This window comes from Suillus subaureus (assembly GCF_016647635.1).
Source record: "Suillus subaureus strain MN1 chromosome Unknown BJ212scaffold_4, whole genome shotgun sequence".
Lineage (NCBI taxonomy): Eukaryota > Fungi > Basidiomycota > Agaricomycetes > Boletales > Suillaceae > Suillus > Suillus subaureus.
In genome coordinates, this window is record NW_024538560.1 from 1,305,831 (window position 1) to 1,329,732 (window position 23,902).

Consider the following 23,902-nt stretch of genomic DNA (forward strand, 5'->3'; position numbering starts at 1 on the left):
GTAGTGTATTCATATTCATAGTATTTACTTCTGTTGTGGCGTTCAAACATCTTGACAGGATCATGATGTAATCGAGGTGGTTCGTAAGCGATACCTGTCGCAGAATTTAGACGCTTGCTGCATTAATGCAGCCTCGCGTGAACAAGATATGAAATTCAGTTCATGAATCTATGGATCGGAGTGATCTATCAGCATATGGAGAATGCAACCTTAGTATGGGAGCGAACATAAGTATTTGCTGCGGGGCCCGAAGCAAGAACGGGCATATCACTTGAAGTTTCAAAGTCTCTAAACAGCAGTTTCATTGTAAGTGACGAGATCACGAACTTGTGAAATAAAGGCAGATAAAGTGCACGTCCTCCGACGTTCGAGTACTCTTGGGCGAACTCCTCTCATCCTTCTTCCAGATATCAGACTCATTCATCCGCTGCTCTTCTCCAGTATGATTCGTCGCCATCTTCCTCGACGTCCAGAAAATCGCCTGTTGGTGGCATGTCATTCAGTATGGTGGCTCGCCCTACTTGAGCTGTGGGTGGACCATACCGGCGATGTCGATCGTACGCCACTCTAAATGCTTCACTTCCGAGTCAAGAAGACCTGATTGTAGCTCCAATCGTCAAGCTCGAGCCGTAAGAGCGCGTGTCACGACAGGAAGAAAAATATGAGTAAAGGATATGTCCGGAGGGTTGATGGTACTGCCCGATGGTGTAGATATGTTGAATGGTGGGTCTCGGATGGTTGCCTTCCAGTATCTCCTTGTATTCAAGTTTGACGGACAGGAATGAGATTTTTGGCGCGGAAACAGAACGTGAAAACCACCAAACGAATAGCGAGATTAGATGTTAAGTGACCTACCTGGAGCAACCCTCCAAGCTACAATGACACGATTGACGAGCACACGGATCGACGATGAATTAAGAGGGAGTGGTGGTGTGGAGGACTAGTGGTATTGTCGAGGCGCTGAGCATGGAGTCGTCATAATCATCAGATTAAGAATGAGGGCAGGGAGGGAGAGGATCGATGAGAGCGGGTGATCTCTGAATTTCTATAATATTTACTACGCGCGTGTAGTGGTGACTTGAGGAACTGTCTTCGGCAAACACCGAAAAGCAAATGATGTTCCCTCGCACTTTGCTTATAGTCTGCTGCTGCTGAGGAAAAGACGCCCTTGGTTCAACGGCAGACAACCAGGTATTATAAAAAATTAATTGTCATGCAGTTCCTTGCTCATTCTGCTCCAAGTTGCACTTTTCATCACTAGCTATAGGTCCATCGTCCGTTGTCATATCGCGCCTGAATCCCACTTGTCATGTTCTCGCAGGCCGTCACTGGCGTTTCCACAACTCCTCCCCATGCCACTATCAGCTCAATCGGACACGTCGTATACAATCGTTCGGCTTTTCTGCTTTTACTAGTTTAAGTGGTTTGCATCGCTTCCATTTGCCATTTTAACACCTGGGGAAATGCACTCAATTCTCAATTTTGTCTTTGTGTGCTAAATAAGTGATACGACTCTCTGATATAAGTCCGGGAGTTGCAACCGTTACCAGACGCTCTGAGACTCGCATGTCCCCTTTGTGGGCTACTTTCGCTGCAGACCACTCATTACATTCTGTACTTCTTTAGAGCAGGCTCTCCCGCTAACACTACATAGCCGGCCGTTTTTCTCGTGCTCAGTATATCATACCGGCGTCTATCGCCCTTGACAATATGGAAATGCACGTGCACCCGAACCCTGAACCTCTCCTCTCACTGAACTCCCCCTCCCATATATTCCGCCCACCGCTCGGCCCATCTTCGATCCTCGTCATTTCACTTCGTCGTACTATCATGCCTAGTAGCTCTGAAAGCCGATGCATCAGACTTGAATGTAAGTCGCTCTATATCACCCTCACGTCCGTTTCATGATCCTCATGCTCTATCTACAGTCATCAGCGGAAATAATCTCCAAGTCCCTTCTGGGCGCATACCTGCAGGCATTTACGTGTCCATCAATGTCGACTCTCTGAGACGCTGGAAATCGACTATCCGTGTCTTATCATCTGATGAATCTGTAGCATGGGGGAATACTTTGACTCTGTAACATCCACGGAGGCTCTCTGACGCGACGCGAGAACTGATCTTCGGTTTGTAGATCATCGCATGACTCACCTGCGTTATCAATGGAGATCAGGGCATCCTATGAGGTCGATCGAATGCTAGGTAGTGGAGAGATCATCGGGAAACTTCAAATCTCGTGGGATGAGCTGCTCGATTATGGGGATGAGCCATTCGGTGAGTACCTTACTTCTCATTCACGCGCATATACTAACATCTCATAGATCTATCCTTCCCACCTATTCGTGATGTCTGCCCTTCCCTCACGCTGAAGGCCGTCGTTGTACATGCCTGTGATGATCAGGACAGCACACTGTTTAATGCGAGTGACACTGACTTTTGCTGTTAACTTTTGCTGACGGCGCACCAACTGTAGTCCCCCGTATACAGTGATATTGCTCGAGACACAGATGCAGGCCACGCACGATTTGCCGAATACGCGACGAGCGGGACGGTCTCTCACCTGAACGATGCTGTGCAGCATTTTCAGTTGGTTCTTGACCAGTGTCCGGTCGGCCATCCTGATCATGCAGCAGCTCTCACCAATCTCGCGTATGCCCGCCTTGATGGCTATATTGAAAACCATCATCAAGACATCGGTACTACCACATCCCTCTTTCGCAAAACCCTTGCATTGCGTCCGCAGGGTCACCCCGATCATGCATCATCCCTCTATAATCTCGTTAGAGCATTGATATGGCGTTACAGCAAGGAGTCTACCACCATCTACGTTGAGGAATCCGCGCAGCTGTGCTGCAAGCTACTGACCCTCTGTCCGGAGGGCACCTACCTTCGTAGCATCGGCATAGACAGTTTGGTCGATTACGCGATGAAAAATCTGCCAATCGACACATCTGATGAAGGCATTCACCTTCGACGAAATATGCTCGAGCTTTGTCTCATGGGCCAACAACACCGTCCAAATGCACTTGACAAACTTTCATGGGCTCTCTTCCTACGCTTTACACAACACAGCGACATTGATGATATAGATGAGAGCATTCACCTTCGTCGTGAAGCCGTTTCTCTGTGCCTCGAAGGACATTCTGATCGCAGCGACTACCTGAATAACTTGGCCTTTTCACTCAAGAACCGCTTCGATTATCAAGGCAAACCTAACGACCTTGATGAGGTGATCACTTTGTACGAAGAAACGCTGCGTCTGTGCCCTGTTGGGCGCGAATCTCGTGACTTCTCACTGGACAACCTAGGGGTCGCCCTGGTCGCCCGTTTCAACAAACGCGGCGACATTGATGACATCGCCCGAGCTATCAGCCTCCATCGCGAGGCACTGACGTTGCGCCCACCTGGACATCCACATCGTGACACCACGCTCAACAACCTTGCCTTCGCACTGAAAACCAGATATGACGAATTGGATATCAGCGAGGATCTTAACGAGGCTATTGATTGGTATCGTGAATCCCTTCGGTTAAAGCGGCATGACGATCCAGATCGCCATATAACTCTTTACAGTTTGAGCTCAGCGCTCTGCTCTCGTTTCATACAAATGAAGACAAATGAAGACGTCCAGGAGGCCATTCAACTTTGCCAAGAAGGGCTGGCATCTCTACCTTCACTGCACCCAGGCAGATCCAGGAGCTATGCATGGCTACAGAGGGCCTATCTGTCTCGTTACTGCATACAACACAATCCTGTTGATTTATCACTTGCAGTGGAGAACTTCAGACTGTCATCGAGTCACCCCACTCAAGGATTCCCAGAACGCATCGTTCAGGCATATAATTGGACCCTTGAAGCGGAGCAGCATGGACATGAATCCGCATTGGAGGCCTACTCGATATTTTTTGAGCTTCTGGATGCTCATTTGGCAACACGATCGTCGGCGACTTCACGACGCGAAGCTGCCGCTGCCTTCCATTATGCCAGATCACTGCCTGTAGATGCAGCCTCGTGTGCCATCCGCCATGACAATCTACGACGCGCAGTGAAGCTCGTCGAGCAGGGCCGTGGCCAGCAATGGTCCCTGGCATCTCGACTCAAGACTCCAGTTGAAGACCTCGAGTCAGCAAATTCAAAATTGGCGCACGATTATGTAGAGCTGAGCAAGCGCGTTTACAATGCCGCACAGAGTTCTGCAACCATCACCGACAGAGTTGCTGCTGATCGAGCAGCAACAGAGTATAGGAGGCTTACAATGCAATGGGGAGCTGCGGTAGCTAAGATACGCGATCTTCCGGCGTTCTCGCGGTTCCTGCTCCCACCTTGGTACGAAAACCTGCAAGCGGCAGCACGTCATGGCCCGGTCATCATCCTCATTGCGAGTCAATACTCGTGCAGCGCCATCATTGTCCCGACAGTCAGGAGACCCTCATCATGTTCCCTTGCCATCTGTCTCTCTCACAGAACTGAATAACCTTAAAGATCGCTTCGCCAGGGCAATACGACACGCAGTCTATCATGGGCCCAAAAGTTCCGCGTAACGATCTAATAGTCCTCTTGCGTACAGTATGGGACCAGATCATGCTACCCATCATCAACGTACTCGAGAACGTCCTCGATCTAAAGCACCGTTCTCGAATCTGGCTGTGTCCAACGGCAGCTTTTACGTCTATTCCTCTCCATGCAGCTCACCCCTTTCAAACAAAGGCAGATGGCTCCAAGCAGCCTTGCCTGGAGGATCTCTACATTTGTTCTTACACACCGACACTTTCGGCTCTGGTCAGATCTAGACAGATGATGAAGAGGCGTGTCGCTCCATCCTTCGGGACAATCGGACAAGGTCAACCGGGTGCAGGGAAAGGCAAGGCGCTCTTGGCTGTCGACAGCGAGCTCGAGCTTGTCCATAGGCTCGTCCCTGCGACGGCCAACCGTACCACTATTTCTGGCGATGAAGCAACACGAGCAGGTGCACTCCAGGCTTTGGAAGAGAACACCTGGGTGCACCTCGCTTGTCACGGAAAGCAGGACCCTACGCAGCCTTACAATTCGCATTTTGTGATGAGAGATGAACATCTGACGCTGCTCGATATCATGGAGAGAAACATTCCGCACGCCGAGTTTGCATTCTTATCTGCTTGTCATACCGCCGTCGGGGATGAGGAAACTCCTGACGAAGTCATTCATCTCGCAGCTGGTCTCCAGTTTTCAGGGTTCAAGAGCGTCATTGGCACGCTGTGGGAAGTCAACGATGCTGTCGCAAAACACGTCGTTGAAGCGTTCTACAAATATATGTTCATGGATTTGAAGGATGGTGCCGGTAGTGTGATGGACTGCACGAGGGCGGCCTGGGCCCTCAACCGTGCCACACACGCCGTGAAGACGAAAGTGCCGCTCGAGCAGAGGATGGTTTTCATTCATATCGGTGTGTAGTTCTCTTATGTCGTAATGCTTTCATGTGTCAGTGCACCTTTACTGTACCCTTGTATTTTTTTTCATTGCGGTGTAGCACCTGCCGATTGTAGGATCACCCTCCGAGTCATACTCTTCCTGTTTCGCATCCCCTATCGTGCTATCGCCTACTCTAGAGTCTTTCGCAGATTTATTAAATGCTCGATTATATGTTGGTGGTTCATTATGCGGGATGTGCCAGGAAGGAATGCCGTCGATCGAAAGCACTGGTGAGTTTGACTCATCGCAGGAGTATCTTCGATACTTCTCGTTTCTACTACCATTGTAAGGGAAAATCGACCATCTAATATTCGTCGGCCAGTTTAATGCTCCGGTCGCCCTGTGCTTGACTTCAACTGCCGTCTAGTAAGTCCCTCATTGCACTGAGTCACGCCAATGCAACAGGGCTCAACATAACACTGATAACCTTCCGCCTATTCCTTCGATATGCCCGGCAGATACAGAACACGTGCTCCCACGTCCGAGTACTCCCTGACGAACACCTCTGGACATTCTTCCAGATACGAAACTCATTCTTCCCCCGTCCTTTTCCTTAAAATATGTTCTGCACTGTTCCATCTTTCTCGATATTCAGATATCAAGCGAAAAAGTGCGTCACCAGTCAAGGAATACTGTTGTTGGCACGCTATAGAGTTTATGATCAGTTCCGTTCAGGCTGTGGTTAGAGTGGGATAGGAAGTCTACCTTGACGATGACGATGGTGTGACACTCACTTCTGAGTCAAGGAGACTTAGTTCTAGCTCTAATTTTCGAGATCAAACATGTGGAGCGCATACAACAAGAGCAGGAATCATGCGCACACAGCACGGATGGACAATGAGCTGAGAGGGGGAGTCAGGAGGTGCTGAGGTACTTAGTACTTGGTGGACTGACGATAAATATTGTCGAGGTGCTTAGCGTTGAGACCACCAGATAAGAAGAGACGGAGGACAGGGAATTCGGAGGGGATCGAGGAAGGGATTGATGAGCTGACAGAGGGATGGATAAGGATGTGGGCTGCCTTCGAGCATGAGGGCAGAGATATCTCAGTATCAACTAGTACACCCTGTTGAGATGGTCCGAATAAGATGGATGCATGATGATAGAGGACCAAAGTCGTAGCTATAGTGAAGGTAGATGGAGGGGATCACATGAATGAGGATTTGGCGGGTATCTGGGCTAGAAGACGAACCTAGGATGTCATTCTGTTAAAAAAGATCATGCGTATTAGTGACACAAGCATATATACAGCATACAGTCACCCTTGCAGCTTAGCTCCTGCATGACTAGGTCATCGAAAGCACCACGGACAAGACTGATACGTACAGATGTGGTGTGCTGTGTTAAATGATGCCACCAAAGACTTGTATGAACCTCTGCACGTCCATTGCAATGGGTGAGATATCTTTGAATTCGGAATGGCTCTGCGTTTGCGCGTAAGCACGATCTCTGACATTCAGTAACCATGTACTCACCTTGAGCCATTGGGCGATGGGCGGAAGGTCGGTAACTGCGCCACTGTGCGCGTTGATAAGGCCAGTGATTCGATCCAGAAGAGAAGTCGTGCGTTGTCGAAGAACAATTTTACTTCCTCTGCGAGCTTCGTGTCGAAAATTGGTGTTCGTACGTGCGCAGGTCAAAATCGACAGGAGTAGGATAGATATGGGGGAATGCATGAGTTGGTGGTACCGCTGAGGGAATCCACACATTTGATCACAACATCCGCATCGTAACGGTTGCCTTCGTCTGCAAAATGGCGCCGCATGCGTTCAAGGAATCTAACGAGAATGCTTCGGCCGTGCCCGGTATTCGTCCCATCACGGAGCGAAATGTTTCAAGCGCCTTCGTAGTCAAACCTGCTGGTGCCTAGTATTTGCGGTTTGGTCCCTGTACATGATTTCTGTCGAAATGAGGTGATACATATCGTGCAACAGCATGCTGCGATGGACAGGATTGCGAGTTGCTACAAGGTCGAAGCAATCAACTGGAGATACATCAGGAAGGGGTTTTTGATGGATTCAAAAGCAAGACAGGCCCATTCGAACAGGCCATCAGTTAGGGCTTCAAAATCCCTGCCACAAAATGCGAGGGGCCCCAGCTCCTTCGATATGTAAGCGTAGATGTCGCTCTCCGCAACTTTTATTGGAATGTCGTCCGTGGACATCCGTCAGGATACGCTAAGCCTCTCCAACCTCGCTATCGATATCGCGAAGCATGCGAGAAGTGACACCGACACTATCGGTGCCGCTTCTCGCACGCTCCGATACGGATGTTTAAGTTTGAGAGAGGTCCAGTAATTTGGGAAACAGCCAGTTTACCAGCAAGGATACGGAGAAGATAGCATCGTGTTTCGACTCCGTCACTCTCGTCCAATGCATCTATTACAACCACGATGATCAACCAGGTCGCGGGCGATGGTGGAAAAAAAACCTTTTCATGGCGACGGTGGGCTTCTCGGTGATGTTCAAAACAATAAAATGAAGCGAACCCTCCCATGTCATGGAACCATTTAGCAGTAGTGTGAGTGATAGTTAGTTTCCCCTTGCCTGCAGGGCCAGATAGCCACGAGCCTTCCTCAGCAATTGCATCCGTGGGATGTGCGCATTCTGCAGGAACTGCACATCCCATGAATGCACAAGTCGTGGAGCTGATAGAGTCAGTGAGAACGGTGCGCGTTGAGGTAGTTCGGGAAAAGGTGGGTCCCACGGCGTTTAAATAACAACAGGCTACCCTTGACCCGAGCCTCGAGGCAATATTTGCTGCAGTCGACTTAAATACAAGCGGGCTGAGTACTAGTGCCAGTGAGCGCCCGAGAACCCTTGCTGATCGCAGACTGCGATATATCCAAGTACCTACATAGGTAACGGAGTTTGGCCTTGGGACGTTAGGTCCCTGCAGTTAGATACTGACGCGACAGGTGAGTCGAATATAGTTACTTCGCGTCAATCGATATCGAATCAATTAATCACCGACTGATCGTCTGCATCCGAGTGGTACAGACTGTCCTCACGTGACCACGCCTGTGCATGCAGTGGCTGTGTCTCTGCGCGCATAACTTTCTTTGCAGTCTCGGCGTCTGCTCTAGTATCTCTGTACATGGCTGGTAAGTCTATATTTTTCCTTGACAATGTGTATCTATCTCACTGAGGACATGTGTAGATCAAGTGGAACTCTCATCACCTCCGTTCGACAGCGTATCCCAGGTACGCTTCTCCCCGACAAACCCTGACCATCTCCTGGTATCTGCTTGGGACACTGTGAGCTTCCATCTATCTTTTTCAGTCCGCCGGGATTTAACCACACATCGCCAGACTGTACGGTTCTATGATGTAGCCACGAACGAACAAAAAGCCAAATTTGACCATCGCGCAGCCGTCCTTTCCTGTCTGTTCGGCGACTCGACCCATGCCTACAGTGGATGCTTGGATACTGGAGTGCGGGAGTGCGTATCCCCATTTTATTTCCTCAAGAATGACGCTGACTCTTCTCACAGGCTTGATCTCACAACAGAAAGGGTGACTTCTCTGGGTCAACATTCCAACTCGGTCTCTGCGCTCTCTTATGCACGTGAAATCAGTGCGTATCTTATCCCTATATTCTTAAATTCCTTTCAACTATTGCCTATCAGATACACTCATCTCTGGCTCATGGGACCAATCGCTTCGTTTCTGGGATCCCCGCACACCAAAAGCAGAAGTATCGGATCATGCGCTCCCTGAACGCGTTTACCACATGGACGTAGTGAACAATACGCTTGTTGTCTCCATGGCCTCGCGCTTGTTCCATATATATGACGTACGACGAATGTCCGAGCCCGCGCAGACAAGAGAAAGCAGTTTGAAATTCATGACGAGGAGTTTAGCGTGCATGGCTGATGGACAGGGTGAGTCTATGCTTATTCCTTTCGTGTTTAAGGGTAACGTGCTTTATGGTTTCACTCACTCCTAGGTTATGCGATCGGCTCTGTGGAAGGCCGCATCGGCGTGGAGTACTTTGATCCGAGTCCAGAAATCCAGGATAAGAAATATGCGTTCAAGTGCCACAGACAAAATATCGAGGATGTGGATCACGTCTGGCCAGTTAATGCACTCGCATTTCACCCAGTGTATGTGTCTTCTCGTTCTTCTCGACCGTAGTTGATCAGTTCACACTTATTGCTCATACCATGCGATCAGACACAATACATTCGCATCTGCAGGGTCAGACGGCACCGTCTCCATCTGGGATCATAAGGTCAAAAAACGGCTTAGACAGTACCCGAAATATGCGTCTGCGATTCCCAGTATCGCGTTCAACTGCGATGGCACACGTCTAGCAGTGGGTGTGAGTTATACATGGGACGAGGGGGATGAAGGCTTGAAAAAAGAAGGTGGTACAGTCAGAGCAGTTTGGGTGCGCAAGGTTGGCGACGAGGTCAAGGTGCGTGATTTTTTTCTTGCTTGATATTATCTCCATGTACCGATTGATGAACCTTTTTCTTGTACAGCCTAGGACGACTGGTTGATGAAGAACACTACTGAACGTCGTGATGTATTACATTTTGTGCTAATGAATTGCCACTTCAGCCCGCCAGCATGGTTCAACGTGACGTGAGTTAGTACGCCTGATGTCTGCAATGTACATGGCGCAGTGCAGAGTGCGGCATCGACAAAATGGATCCTTATCCGATTAGACTCTCTTCTCAAGCTTAAGTTTGCCATCAAGCTGAGATTCACCAATGTTCTCCAGTTCAAGGCAACGTAACCTTACCAGAATGCACTGTTCTAGGCGCTCAACTGTCAACCATCTAATATGTTACTCAGGCGAAGTCCATTGCAAGAGAAATGCTTGCATAATGTCAATACTGTAGATCCATTGCATCTTAAAACGCATCGGACAAGTAGAATCATTACATACCTTAGCAACCGAGCGCCGAGCGCCGCCGTCTCTCTTGAAGATCATAACAAACTGACCATACAATTCGGTTGGTATTGGGCGCCAATCAAATGCCTTTCGTCCGCCGTTTCAAGTTATTGTGACCCGACACTGTGGTACCCATCAATGAAGGGTTGGACTTCTGCACAGTTATCAAAATCAAACCTTATCGATCCCTTCCCTTCTCTCAGGTGGTTCCGCTGATTCTAGATTTTTCCAATTCGTCGCACCCCTGGCGAATGTCGCGGTTCTTGGACGAGTGGGGAGGACTCACGAATTTCAAGAATCCGATATCTGCAATGTGGTTCAGGCAAAAATTCAAATGGCAAACGGAAATTTACGTTGGACCAACTCGTTGGGTACCGCAGAGCATAGCAGGCAGCAACAATTAGATGCCAGTATCAGTCCAATCTCTGAAACACTGTCGGCTACCTGAACACAATTAAAAAAAACGGGCGATTAATCCGCGGCAACCATGGTTTGTCTATTTTAATATTTATGACACCACCATGAGGGTCGGCCGTCATTCACCGAAGCCAATGGCATTCGAGCTTGCACAATGCAAGTGATCATATTTTGCCTGGCGAAAGCAAGTATGAGTAAGAAGTCGATGCGAGAGCACCTGCGCACCATCTGAATTCACCCGTATCGCACCAGGAAGACAGTGAGCATGCCACCGCAAGTATCGTTTTCGACCTGTAGGACACCGACTCCCACAATGCCATTCGGCACCGTAAACGACAGCCCGGTAAATACATAGTCACCGCAGTCATCGGTGACGGACAGTGAGAAGAGGCCGCCATATTCGCAGCGTAAAGAAGGCGGCGATGTTACACGTGTATTCGTGACCGGCTAGAACGCCGCCACGCTAACTCGTTATAGTGCTCCCTTTGAATGTCCATTAATGGACGTTTTATGCAAAAGAAGTTGGCTGCTCCATTAACCAGCTCGTTCAATGGGCTCTCGTTGAACCCTCATTTCGAGATAGTCGCTCTCGATGAAGTTCGTTTCAGTATCGATGTAAGCCAGGAGGGTCGCATGTTGGATCCGGTTGGAGTAGCCGAATAACAGTGAAGTTGACCCCGATGTCGTGTTCTGATGGTTTCGTCGTGGAAAAAAAACAGTAGATCACAGTTGTCAAGCTCGTATAGGTGCGCTGCTGATTGGACCAAGCAGAGAGTCAAGACGCGTAAGAAGTGGTTCGTACGTTATGCTACATACATAGAGCTGGATCCGCCTGTTCGCATCCTGTCACTGGCAAGTGACGTTAAGCTTGGCATCGAGAAGGGGTCGGCCAGGCTCCAAACCGTCCATAGAGTTTGTTTGATAGATGAACATGCAATGCAATCGTTCGGCCAATGGAAAATGCAGTGATTTATTTCGGAACAGTTCTGGTTTGAAGAAGCTTTGGACATCGTAATCATTGGCCAGCTCGGGGTCTCGGATGCTTGTTCGTAGTAATCAGGCCTGTCTTGGAAGAAATACAGGAACAATTCTCAGAACGTCGAAGGTAGGAACGAGAAAAGGGTCATGGATGGGTTCTAGCAGACGAAAAACATTCGATCTCAGCATACGTGTGTCGGCTTAGTCATCCAATGGAGTTCCGTTCACTGTTCTCCTGAACCAAGAACCCTCGGAATCATTCACAGCGCCCAACGAGACATATCGAGCACTAATGAGCCTTTGAAGCAGCCGCTTTTGCAAGTATTACAGATCCGCAGACGTCTTCCATTGGTCGGTAATGTATTTGGAACAATTTTATGGAGTCACGGGTCGGATCACATCGGCCTTACATGCCCTTATGGTCCAAGATCATGATGATTCCGAGTCCACCGAACCTGGCTGCCTTGTCAGGATGTGGCGCCATGATCAGTTAACATTCTGTCCCCCTTCAACTATGTGGCAAATTTGCAAAATGGGTAGCACTAGTGAGTGTGTTCCAGCCGGTCACAACGTAGCTAAGGGCTTCTGATTCATCACTTTCATGTCCATCGTTTTCCGTCAGCTAGGCTTACTTCTAGCTTTTCTAAATTCGACCGGTTCTGATCACTGGTGACGCAGCATGTCCTGCTACACAACTGTGAGTTATATCTATGAAATACTGACACGTCGTATCATATGCGCCCAATCGATCTTTAAAAGATCTGACATTGTTCACTGCAATGGGTATATCTGTGTTGAGCGCGGCACTGCCTGCTCCGTCACAAATTAATACTTGGTGATGGCTTCCCACGTATGTCGGCGACTCGATAGTTAAGCCCCTCGATCCTTACCGGCGGCATGAATAATTGAGGAGTTTGCGCCCTCGGACTAGCAACTTTCTGTGATATAGCAGCCAGAAGATGACTGGTTTCCTGTTGCACCCCTCTCTGGATACGAACGTGTGCTGTGCCCATTGTCATATCCAAAGAGGGAGTGTGCCCACCTTGGCAATAAACCACTCAGCTCCGTGGAATAGCAAAATGGGAAGAAAAGAAGACCCATGTTCGCTATCGAGTCACAATCCGCACCCCCGACAAAGAAGGCGGTAATCCTCATTAATATGCTATCTGACTCCTCAGACGGCATTCATAGAACACCACACTCAAGATTCCGTGTTGCCATTATCAACCGCTGCCATCTCTCCTCGTTATCACCGCAGAATCATGGCCCTTCTAAAACCCACATGCACCTATTTCCAACTTCCAGCGTGAAGTCGCTCATTGTCCTGCGCTTCTCTCTCACTTGACTCGGAATGTGTCTAGCGTAGGTGACACCGGTGAACAGAGTGTATCATTGTTCGCTGGATATGACTCGTGAGTCTTGTGGTTATCGTGGCAAAAATGGCAACCCAGATTGATTGAAGACTTCTGTAGTAGATTCAGATTCTGGAATGCCCGTGGCGTCAGGATGATCAAATGTCTTGAAATGGCTTACTGACTCATGAAGTATTGTGCACGGTCATATGCTAATTGTTCACACAATGCATGGTTTTTTTACTCGACGTCCTCGACTGCACAAGAATTTGTCCCAGCCTTCTCAGGTACAAACCAAGGGTTGCCACGATCAGCCGGGCAGACCCCATTGCACGCATATTGCCCCGATATGCCCGTCACCGGGCACGAGGCGGGCGAAGGCACGCACAAGTCCCCTTATATCCGCATACATACATGATCTACGCCTGCGATTAGCTTGCTTTGTTGGCGCCAGTCGTCAGATCAATCAATTGCGTGCGTCTTCGTCATCGTCCCCTTTTGTTGGCTTCCGTAGAGAGCTGGCAATGAGAGGTACCTAGGTTCAACTGAAGAACAGCAAATGAATTTTGGACGCATTGGTATGACTTGCCGCATGGCTGCCTCGTGTTGATATCTACGTCAGCTACCAGCATAAGACGGGCCTTCGCTGCTGCATCGTGGATTAATAGGTAATTAGATACGCCACGAGCTTTTGCAGTCTGAATCCTATCGATATCAGGCGAGCCCTTCGTCGGGGGCCATCTTCGCTTCGTCCACTACCGTGATTCAGATCGCTTGATGACTGCTTTGTCCTTGTGTCATCCTGACTCATTCCCGAATGAATAGATAAATCCTATCTTAATTAGCGTATCGTATGAAGAGTCTATCATCCCTTATCAGAGGCGTGATTGTTCATCCTCAGCCTCACAGCGGTACATGCTTCGCTCATTGTCTATAGGAAGATCAAATTGAGTTATGATTCAGAGTCCTTCAGATGACTCCGCTGCATAAGACATTCAGTTCCGCGATCCGCGTCATTCCCACCGTGTCACGTCAAAGGAAGTGAGTGCGCATCATCATCGCTAATATTTCGCATTTCTCCGGATTTCGTCCCGACATTCAAAGGCGGGAGTGTTTTCTTGATATTAACTTGAAAAGATATTCCAGAATATTATCGGACCGCCTTAACCGATATCCCGAAACGTTGGCGTGGCTGGTAATGGGATGAGCCGCACTTTTGCCGACCACGGTGGTTCAGCGACCCTCCAAGTCCGAGGATAGCTTACGAGGATGAGGAGAGTGGATATGCTCCGACGAGACATTGACGTTAGCTGTACGTTGAATTCAAGTTGTGATCCGTATTTCAAGTCTCCGAGCTCAAGTACAGCAAGTGGGCGGTGTAACCCTAGGAACAGTACGTACGGCATTCTAAGCCGATGACGCACTTTAGACTGTGGGGAAAGTGGGATGGTCCGACCTCTCCTGGCGCGCGTGGTACAGGAGGATTCAGGTCCAACTTGACAGAAAAACACATTCTCACTGTGGTATACTTGTATCCCACCGAGTGTTGAGGTTTGACTGAAGGCTCTCTGACGGATGAGTATAATTATATCCGCGGTGAAGAATGGACAAAGAAGCATCAGCGCACACACGTGGTCGGCTGTAAGGGGCGAAAAGCGGAATTGGTCTGCGTTGGGCGGGAGGGGTTCCCTCGCACATCCACCGAGCGACCTGCAGGTTGAAAATATTCCCAGAATGTTCAATACATTGTACCGAGTTGTTGGTGTAGTGGGCTACACGTGTTATGATAGAGGGCAGGGCAAAGGGTACATGTATTTCCTTTCTGGAGGCTGTCCAAATGGTGTTATAATATTCCGTCTAACGTTTCGTTGCAATGTACGACCACACGGGGCTTAGCCAAAGCGAGTACTAGGATACGTACATCAATGTGGGGTAAATGACAGGAGGTCCTTACTATTCAGCGCTTGGTCTGATGACGTCTCAAGTTGGAGTTTAAAGTCCTTGCTGTGCAGCCGCATGACCCACAGGTGAGCGGGACAAGGACGCGCGGTATGCTTGATTGGCGGGTAGATGGCGGAAATAAGCAAAATGGATCGCACGGAAAATAGCTTTCGCTAGTATGACTCCAGCGCCACCGCGTTCGATGCTAATCCTTTACAACCGAGAAGGGGGGTAGGACGACGAATGTATAGCCACCACGCAGGTCTCCGTAGAATCCAGCTAGACCTTCCTTTCCCTCGAGATATGAAGTCGAGTCAATCTTCATAGTTGCCTAATCGAGCGTGGCATATACAAGTTTACGGGTCTTGCATACCTAGAATGGAATCTTTAACGTCGAGGAAGATAATCCAAGAATAGCCCTTTCAGCGCTCCAGCATGTGAAAACGTAAAGGGCCGGCATCATACTGGCGGGTAAAGGAGGCGTTATGGTATGGCCATTCAGCATGGTCCGTGAATATTAAAGATGGGATGCCAGAGGGACGGAACCGTCAGCGGAGGGTGACACATGATGCCGCGGGAAGACGACAGGTGAATGGAAGGACTGAATTCTGCGTGGGTATACAAGGGGAGGGAAAAACGGGGTCAATAATCTGTGATTAGATAGTCTGGGGGATATCGCCGGCCGAGGAAGCCAGCAAATTCGGCGGAAAGACAATAAGAAATGTGTTTATGCGGTATTTGGTTACTGGATTGCATAAGCGGAGAGATGCTTCCCTCTCATTGTTTCCCCCAAATTCGGAGCACCGCGAAATGAAAGTATCCCAATACAGTCAAAGCGTCCTCCTTCAAACGGATGTAGCATTTAAGTTCATACGGAACTTTTCGATCTTCGAATTGATCATGGTATATAACGGGCGGTCCGTATTGTTTTCGCTTTGTGTGCCCCACTCGCCCAATTGTTTGCTCGATAGCGCGCTTTGTGAGACAAAGAAAAACAGTTCAGTAGCCGCGTGCCACGGCCTAGCGAAACCTATTATTCCACCGCATCATCAGCCATCCCCTTCTTCCTTCCCATTATTTCCCCCCTTTCAGAACCGTTCACTCACCTTAGCAGCCATTGTTCGCGGTCCTCGAGACACAACAATCATGCCTGCGTTCCGCACACACGATACCCCTTCTCAATGTAAGCCCCTTTATTCAACAATTAGCTCATTGTTCCTCCATATTCGATGCTAATCACTCACCTCAACAGCACTTGAGGTGATTACAGATGCCCTTCAACCGCCTACCTTGGCTATTATTTCCCCGACGCCGCGCGCCTTCACTTTCCCTATTGATCAAAACGAAACCTGTCCTTACTCATCGCCTGTTGATTCACCATTTGAGCCAGATCTCCGGAAGCTCACGCTCACCCCTTCACACTCCACTCTCGTTCGCACTCTTTCCCCTGTATCTCCCTCGTCATCATCTTCAGGATCGACTTCGGTCTTCTCCTCGACATCATCATTCAATACCTTATCTTCTGGGCCTGCATCACCATCATCGCACAAACGCCGCAAGTCGTCGATATGCAGCGACATCGAGCGTAGACCACGAAAAGGCGATGAAGATTACATCAAACGCCCTGAAAATGCTTTCATCCTCTTCCGCAGGAAGTGCTGTGAGGAGCGCCAACAAGCTCAAGAGGAGGCAGTATCAGCAGCATACGCTGATGCACCAACGAAGAAGCAGCGACAGGCAGATCTGTCAAAAACGATCAGTCAGCAGTGGAAAGCGCTTTCTGCAGAGGAGCGGCTGTACTGGGAAGAGCAGGCGAAGGAGAAGAAGAAGGAGCACGAGCAGATGTACCCGAATTACGTATATCGCCCCCAGCGATCGAAGGACAAGAAGGGGAAGAAGAGTAAGCGAGGCGAGTTTGAGCACGAGACAGATTGTGAGAGCAGCATCTCCTTTGTGCTTCCATTATCGCCTCCGACGGTGATGAAGCATGGCCGTTCTGCGTCCGCTCCCACTCCCCCGCCTACTCGGCAGACAATCCAAGTTCCGACGGTTTACATGCCTTCGTGCCCGACATCGCCATCGCTGTTGCCGATGATCAGCCGCCGCGCATCGCATCCGGACCATGGATTGAATTCATCATCGTCACAGTTCGATTTCTTTCCCCAACAGCAGTTTTCACACCCTAACGCCTATGTGTCAGGCCTTGATGTGAGTACCCGATTTACGTCCGAACTTGAGTCCAGGCTAACAATAGCGCCCAAGGCCAATGGATTCTACCATGGGATGTTCGAGAACCCATCTGCGCCTCATCCTCTGTCGATTTCCACCGATATGTCCATGCTGCACGCCAGTCAACAAATGGTTTCCCCAGCGTCGTCGATAACATCCGCTTCGTCCGGCCCGCATTCCGGCCCTTATACACCCATAAATTGCATGCCTCCTGCATTCTCGTACCACGAGGCACCGCGTGATCTAGACAGTGCGTCATGCCTGAATGAAGCAGAAATAGATTCACCCATGTCTGGATCGCCTCTGGATAATGTGCACTTCGGGTACCCCGAATCGTATTCTTGGGAAGGACAAGGCGCGTGGGAAAGCCACGGTGACCTTCTTGTTGGAGACGAGTTCGACCTGAGTGCTATCCCTCCAATTCAGCTCGGTATGCCAGGATGCGGAGGGGAGTTGGTGTCTATGAGCCAGCACCCGTCGGCATTCAACATTGACTACGCGCCTTGCTCCTTTGACGCATCGTCAATGGAGGCAAACCAATATCCGCTCGAGGTGCAAGGGCACGATACGTTTGAGCAGTTGTTCAACTTTGACAACATGCTAGTGGGACCTGCCGGATTCTGAGCTCTTAACCGATGTACGCTGGCGTCATCGGCCTTGGACTTTATTTTCATCGGACACCTGTAAAATCACCTCTTCATCACATCCACATCCACGTCCGCACGCGCTCACCTTTTCTTCCATGTTTGATCTTGGTTTCTGTGGATACAATGTTGTTGAATTAGCTGTAATTATACATGGGTTTTTATGTGCATACTCACATCATTCCACGCACAATACCCTTCGTGCGCTACCACCATCCCTCACTTATGTCCACTCTTGACGATTTTACGTACCCCCACCCCATTCATACCGCCCCGCACATCACGAAGATACCCTGTTGTTGTAACTTTAAAGATCTTTACGGTTGTACCTACCGAGTTGCACAGCAGAATATAGTCTTTGGATTGGAGACCTTGCTATCGTCAACATGTGTTGTACGCTGAACGAAAGGTTTTGGATGCAAGTGCGAAATTGACTCAGGAAATGTATTGTTTTAGTAGGAAGAAAGAGTAGACGAGTGATTCCCATGAACGTTTCAGTCTGGAGCGTTTGGGGAGAGGTAAGGGTACTGCATGACATGAGGTGTCCACGGAGACGGTTTCCTCAGAAACGTTGTTCCGACCCTAACCCTGAAATATTGAACCCGTACAAAGGTGATACCAAACGCTAGTATATGGCTGGCAGGCTCCAAATATTGAATCACTGTGTCCATTATAATATTGGGTTAATGTTTTGAGGAGCGTCTGACACTGCTACGCCATAACCAGAATATATAGATAAGAATCTAATATATAACGCTGTCCTGATGCGCTGTTCGCTGTTTAACAAGTAATTTCCCACGGATCCGATGACCGCCTGTGACCAACACAGCAAAAGAGTATGCAACTGCAAGCTTGTCTCCACCACTCATGTCGCTCCCTCGCTCAGACTATGACCCTCGTAGGGTGTGTTTAAACCCATTTCCAGATCTCAACTTGAACTTCGGAAAGCATCGCCGGACTATTGGCATTTACCTCGCAGGCGCTTTGGTCTGTGCGCTTCTTCCACCGACTGCCCTGATGCTAATTGCATGCCCTTCCGCAGTTCGCACTTGCAAATTGGACTTTCCTTGATGCTGCCATCTTGTCCGCACATGCTCACCCGCCTTATGAGGACCCCCAAATTCCGCCTCCTGTGCATGTGCAGTTCGTTGATTGGGTGCCGGGCTTCTGCTCGCTCCTTGGTATGCTCATCATCAACTTGATCGACAAGGATAGGATTAGAGGGGATGATTATGGAGACTCCTCAGCTGTGTGGAGGGCACGCCTTTTCCTATTCATTGGATTTGCTTTCATGGCTGGTGGACTCGCGGGGAGCGTGGTAAGCCTTGATGTTTCTTCTGACGCCACCAAATATTCAATGTTCCATCTAGTCTCTTCTTGTGCTGAAATACGTCATGATGGATTACCCCGAACAATACACATACTACGGCTATGCCAACGTATCGCAGAACGTGGCCTTGATGCTGTCGTCAGTTGTGCTTTGGATTGCACAAAGTGCGCAGACGGAATATGATTATAGCCTTACGCTTTAGTAACGGATGCAGTTTCATTGATGTTGTTGAATTTTTCAGTGTAGCTGTGAATATGTATCTTTCTTTTGCGACTCTCGCTGGTGCGATGGTAGGCGGCAACTTGAGAATCGACTTCGACAGACGATCGAGAGAGCCACAGGTATCCACTTGTGTATCGATGTGTCTTCGAAGGTGAGCGGTCCCACAACGATTTCTTTCAGCGGGCTTTTTCGCTCAGCTGTTGAGCGAGCGCCAAACCGAACAAAGCTCGAATGTTTGAAGTTATGTTAGATCAAATGGACGACCGATAGGAACGTCCAAGTGTTAGAACCCACGCCTCAGCACTGGTGTTGAAGAGGATACTAAACAGTGCACAGATGGGCCCATCCGGGATTGATAAAACTACCAACTTCGATAGGTGCGCAAGTTTGCACGGATGAGGTAGATGACCCCTGTTTCTAACTTGACGTTGATGTTATTGGCAGTGGTTACTAGTCGAGGTTCTATGCTTATAGTTGAAAGTTTGAAAGATGGTATGACTGGATGGCGTTCGGCTTGATTGGGCTTGTACTATCTAAATACTCAAGACGAGGCTGCAAACGAGTCGAGTAGTATACAAAATTTTTTGATGAAAACATTCTAGTCGGTAAAGACACGAAAGAGTATACGAAAATGAGGTAGCTGGAGCGCAAGAATACCAGGGTCACTTTTACAAAAAAAAAAGGTGGAAGAGGATCGCAGATCAACAACTTGTAATATGCACCAGACGAGAGCAATACGACGTAGAACTACACACCGATGTGAATGAAAACCATCCTCTGCTCGAGCGGCACTTTCGTCTTCACAGCATGTGTAGCACGGTTGAGTGCCCAGGCCGCCCTCGTACAGTCCATCACACTACCGGCACCATCCTTCAAATCCATGAACATATATTTGTAGAACGCCTCGACGACGTGTTTTGCGACAGCATCGTTGACTTCCCACAGCGTGCCAATGACACTCTTGAACCCTGAAAACTGGAGACCAGCTGCGAGATGAATGACCTCGTCGGGCGTTTCCTCATCGCCAACGGCGGTATGACAAGCGGATAAGAATGCGAACTCGGCATGCGGAATGTCTCTCTCCATGATATCAAGCAGCGTCAGATGTTCATCTCTCATGACGAAATGCGAATTGTAAGGCTGCGTAGGGTCCTGCTTTCCGTGACAAGCGAGGTGCACCCAGGTGTTCTCTTCCAAAGCTCGGAGTGCACCTGCTCGTGTCGCTGCATCCCCAGAAACAGTCGTATGGTTGGCTGTTGTAGGGACTAACTTATGGACAAGCTCGAGCTCGCTGTCGACAGCCAAGAGCGCCTTGCCTTTCCCTGCACCCGGTTGACCTTGTCCGATTGTCGCGAAGGACGGAGTGACACGCCTCTTCATCATCTGTCTAGATCTGACCAAAGCCGAAAGTGTCGGCGTGTAAGAGCAGATATAGAGATCCTCCAGGCATGGCTCCTTAGAGCCATCTGCCTTTGTTTGGAAGGGGTGAGCCGCATGGAGAGGAATAGACGTGAAAGCTGCAGTAGGACACAGCCAGATTCGAGAGCGGTGCTTTAGATCGAGGACGTTCTCGAGTACGTTGACGATGGGTAGCATGATCACGTCCCACACTGTCCGCAAAAGAACTATTAGATCGTTGCGCGGTACTTTTGGGCCCATGATAGACGCGTGTCGTATTGCCCTGGCGAAGCGTTCTTTAAGATTATTCAGTTCTGTGAGAGAGACAGACGGCAACGAAATATGATGGGGGTCTCCTGATGTCGGGACGATGACGGCGCTGCACGAATATTGACTGGCAATGAGGATAATGACCGGGCCATGACGTGCTGCCGCTTGCAGGTTTTCGTACAAAGGTAGAAGCAGGAACCGCGAGAACGCCGGAAGATTACGTATCTCAGCTACCACGTTCTCCCATTGCTTTGCAAGTCTCCTGTACTCTGTTGCTGCCCGATCAGCAGCAGTTCTGTCGGTGATGGTTGCAGAACTCTGTGCAGCACTTGAAACACACTTGCTCAGCTCCAAATATTTGTGTGCCAGTGTCGGATTTGCTGACTCGAGGTCTTCAACTGGAGTCTTGAGTCGAGAGGCGAGCGACCATTGCTGGCCACGACCCTGCTCTACCAGTTCGATTGCGTGTTGAACATTGGAACGACGTATGGCACACGATGCTGCATCTACAGGCAGTCTTGAAATATCACGAAACGCCGCCGCAGCTTCGCGTCGTGAAGTCGCCGATGATCGTGTTGCTAAATGAGCATCCAGAAGCTCGAAAAATGTCGAGTAGGCCTCCAGTGCGGATTCATGTCCATGCTGCTCCGCTGCAATGGCCCAATTATATGCCTGAATGATGCGTTCTGGGAATCCTTGAGTGGGGTGCTGCGACGACAGCCTGAAGTTCTCCACTGCAAGCGATAAATCAACAGGATTGTGTTGTATGCAGTAACGAGACAGATAAGTCATCTGTAGCCATGCATAGCTCCTGGATCTGCCTGGGTGCAGTGAAGGCAGAGACGCCAGCGCTTCTTGGCAAAGTTGAATGGCCTCCTCGACGTCTTCATTTGTCTGAGTTTGCATGAAACGAGAGCAGAGCGCCGAGCTCAAATTGTAAAGAGTTGCATGGCGCTCTGGATCGTCAAGCCGCTTTAACCGAAAGGATTCACGATACCAATTAATGGCCTCGTTAAGATCCTCGCTGACATATGTTTTGACATATCTGTTTTGGAGCGCGAGGGCAAGATTGTTAAGTCTGATGTCACGATGTGGATGCCCAGGTGGGCACAACGTGAGTGCCTCGCGATGGAGGCTGATAGCTCGGGCAATGTCATCAATGTTATTGCGTTTGTTGAAACGGGTGATCAGGGCGAGCCCAAGGTTGTCCAATGAGAAGTGACGAAATTCATGCCCAACAGGGCGCAGACGCAGCGTTTCTTCAAACGAAGTGATCGCCTCATCAAGGTCATTGGGTTTGCCTTGGTGATCGAAGCGGTTCTTGAGTGAAAGGGCCAAGTTGTTCAGGTAGGAGCCGCGATGAGAATGTCCTGTGGGGCACAGAGAAACAGCTTCACGACGAAGGTGAATGCTCTCATCTATATCATCAATGTCGCCGCACTGTGTAAAGCGCATGAAGAGAGCCCATGAAAGTTTGTCAAGCGCATTTGGACGGTGTTGTTGGCCCATGAGACAAAGCTCGAGCATGTTTCGTCGAAGGTGAATGGCTTCATCGATGCGTCGATTGGCAGATTGTTGATCGCATAATTGAACGCACTGTCTACGCTGATGCTACGAAGGTAGGTGCCCTCTGGACAGAGGGGCAGCAGCTTGCAGCACAGCTGCGCGGATTCCTCAATGTAGATGGCGGTGGACTCCTTGCTGTAGCGCCAATTCAATGCTCTAATGAGATCATGGAGGGATGATGCGTGATCGGAATGACCCTGCGGACGCAACGCAAGGGATTCGCGGAAGAAGGAAGCGGTGGTATCGATGTCTTGAAGATGGTTTCGAATGTAGCCTTCAAGGCGGGCATTCGCGAGGTTGGTGAGAGCTGCTGCATGATCAGGATGGCCGACCGGGCACTGGTTAAGAACCAACTGAAAATGCTGCACAGCATCGTTCAGGTGAGAGACCGTCCCGCTCGTCGCGTATTCGGCAAATCGTGCATGGCCTGCATCTGTGTCTCGAGCAATATCACTGTATACGGGGGACTACAGTTGGTGCACCATCAGAAAAAGTTAACAGCAGAAGCCAGCGTCACTCACATCAGACAGTGCGCTGTCCTGATCGTCGCAAGCATGTACAACGACGGCCTTCAGCGTGAGGGAAGGGCAGGCACCACGAATGGGTGGGAAGAATAGATCTATGCAATGTTAGTATATGCGCGTGAATGAGAAGTAAGTTGCTCACCGAATGACTCGTCTCCATGACCCAGCAGCTCATCCCATGACATTTGAAGTTTCCCGATGATCCCTCCACTACCTAGCATTCGATCGACCTCATAGGATGCCCTGATCTCCACTGATAGTGCAGGTGAGGCGTGTGATGATCTACAAACCGAAGATCAGTTCTAGCGTCGTGTCAGAGTCTCCATGGACTTTACAGAGTCACAGTATTCCCCCATGCTACATATTCATCCGATGATAAGACACTGATGGTCGATTTCCAGAGTCTCCGGGAGTCGACATTGATGGATACGTAAATGCCAGCGGGAATGCGCCACAAGGGGGCTTTAAGATTCTTTCCGCTGATGACTGTAGATAGATCGTGAGGATCATGGAAAGGATACGAAGGTAATATGATGTGACTTACCTTCAAGTCTGATGCATCGGCTTTCTAGGCTACTGGGCATGATGGTGCGATGAAGCGCAATGGCAAGGATCAAGGACGGGACGAGTGATGTGTGGAATGAATGAGAGGAAGATGAAGGCAGGGATATGGGCAATGTG

General features: G+C 49.4%; 5 protein-coding genes across 5 annotated transcripts; 4 read left to right on the plus strand and 1 right to left on the minus strand.

The window, feature by feature from the left end:
• Window positions 1–1,734: 1,734 nt before the first annotated feature.
• Window positions 1,735–5,643, plus strand: BJ212DRAFT_1585194 (CHAT domain-containing protein). Its single transcript, XM_041342355.1, has 6 exons — window positions 1,735–1,870; window positions 1,929–2,079; window positions 2,135–2,274; window positions 2,322–2,380; window positions 2,474–4,417; window positions 4,483–5,643. The coding sequence occupies exons 1-6, from the start codon at window positions 1,831–1,833 to the stop codon at window positions 5,428–5,430; spliced, it is 3,282 nt and encodes a 1,093-aa protein (XP_041197827.1). The 5' UTR covers window positions 1,735–1,830; the 3' UTR covers window positions 5,431–5,643.
• A 2,859-nt stretch (window positions 5,644–8,502) lies between these two features.
• On the plus strand, window positions 8,503–10,006 carry BJ212DRAFT_1326576 (WD40-repeat-containing domain protein). Its single transcript, XM_041334605.1, is given in 8 exon segments — window positions 8,503–8,551; window positions 8,608–8,705; window positions 8,760–8,890; window positions 8,942–9,021; window positions 9,059–9,063; window positions 9,079–9,331; window positions 9,397–9,553; window positions 9,624–10,006. 8 exon segments carry the CDS (start codon window positions 8,545–8,547, stop codon window positions 9,889–9,891), a joined length of 999 nt encoding a protein of 332 aa, XP_041197828.1. The 5' UTR covers window positions 8,503–8,544; the 3' UTR covers window positions 9,892–10,006.
• A 5,973-nt stretch (window positions 10,007–15,979) lies between these two features.
• BJ212DRAFT_1424783 (uncharacterized protein) lies at window positions 15,980–18,321 on the plus strand. The gene is made up of 3 exons (XM_041337649.1): window positions 15,980–16,221; window positions 16,291–17,246; window positions 17,301–18,321. Exons 1-3 carry the CDS (start codon window positions 16,185–16,187, stop codon window positions 17,889–17,891), a joined length of 1,584 nt encoding a protein of 527 aa, XP_041197829.1. The 5' UTR covers window positions 15,980–16,184; the 3' UTR covers window positions 17,892–18,321.
• Window positions 18,322–18,545: 224 nt separating this feature from the next.
• Window positions 18,546–19,516, plus strand: BJ212DRAFT_1326596 (UPF0220-domain-containing protein). Its single transcript, XM_041334606.1, has 3 exons — window positions 18,546–18,898; window positions 18,954–19,229; window positions 19,282–19,516. Exons 1-3 carry the CDS (start codon window positions 18,779–18,781, stop codon window positions 19,441–19,443), a joined length of 558 nt encoding a protein of 185 aa, XP_041197830.1. The 5' UTR covers window positions 18,546–18,778; the 3' UTR covers window positions 19,444–19,516.
• Window positions 19,517–20,210: 694 nt separating this feature from the next.
• Window positions 20,211–23,805, minus strand: BJ212DRAFT_1533656 (CHAT domain-containing protein; the record flags this gene model as incomplete). The annotated part of the gene is made up of 6 exons (XM_041341792.1): window positions 20,211–22,678; window positions 22,729–23,164; window positions 23,219–23,316; window positions 23,364–23,503; window positions 23,557–23,707; window positions 23,766–23,805. The coding sequence occupies 6 exons, from the start codon at window positions 23,803–23,805 to the stop codon at window positions 20,211–20,213; spliced, it is 3,333 nt and encodes a 1,110-aa protein (XP_041197831.1).
• Window positions 23,806–23,902: the final 97 nt, after the last annotated feature.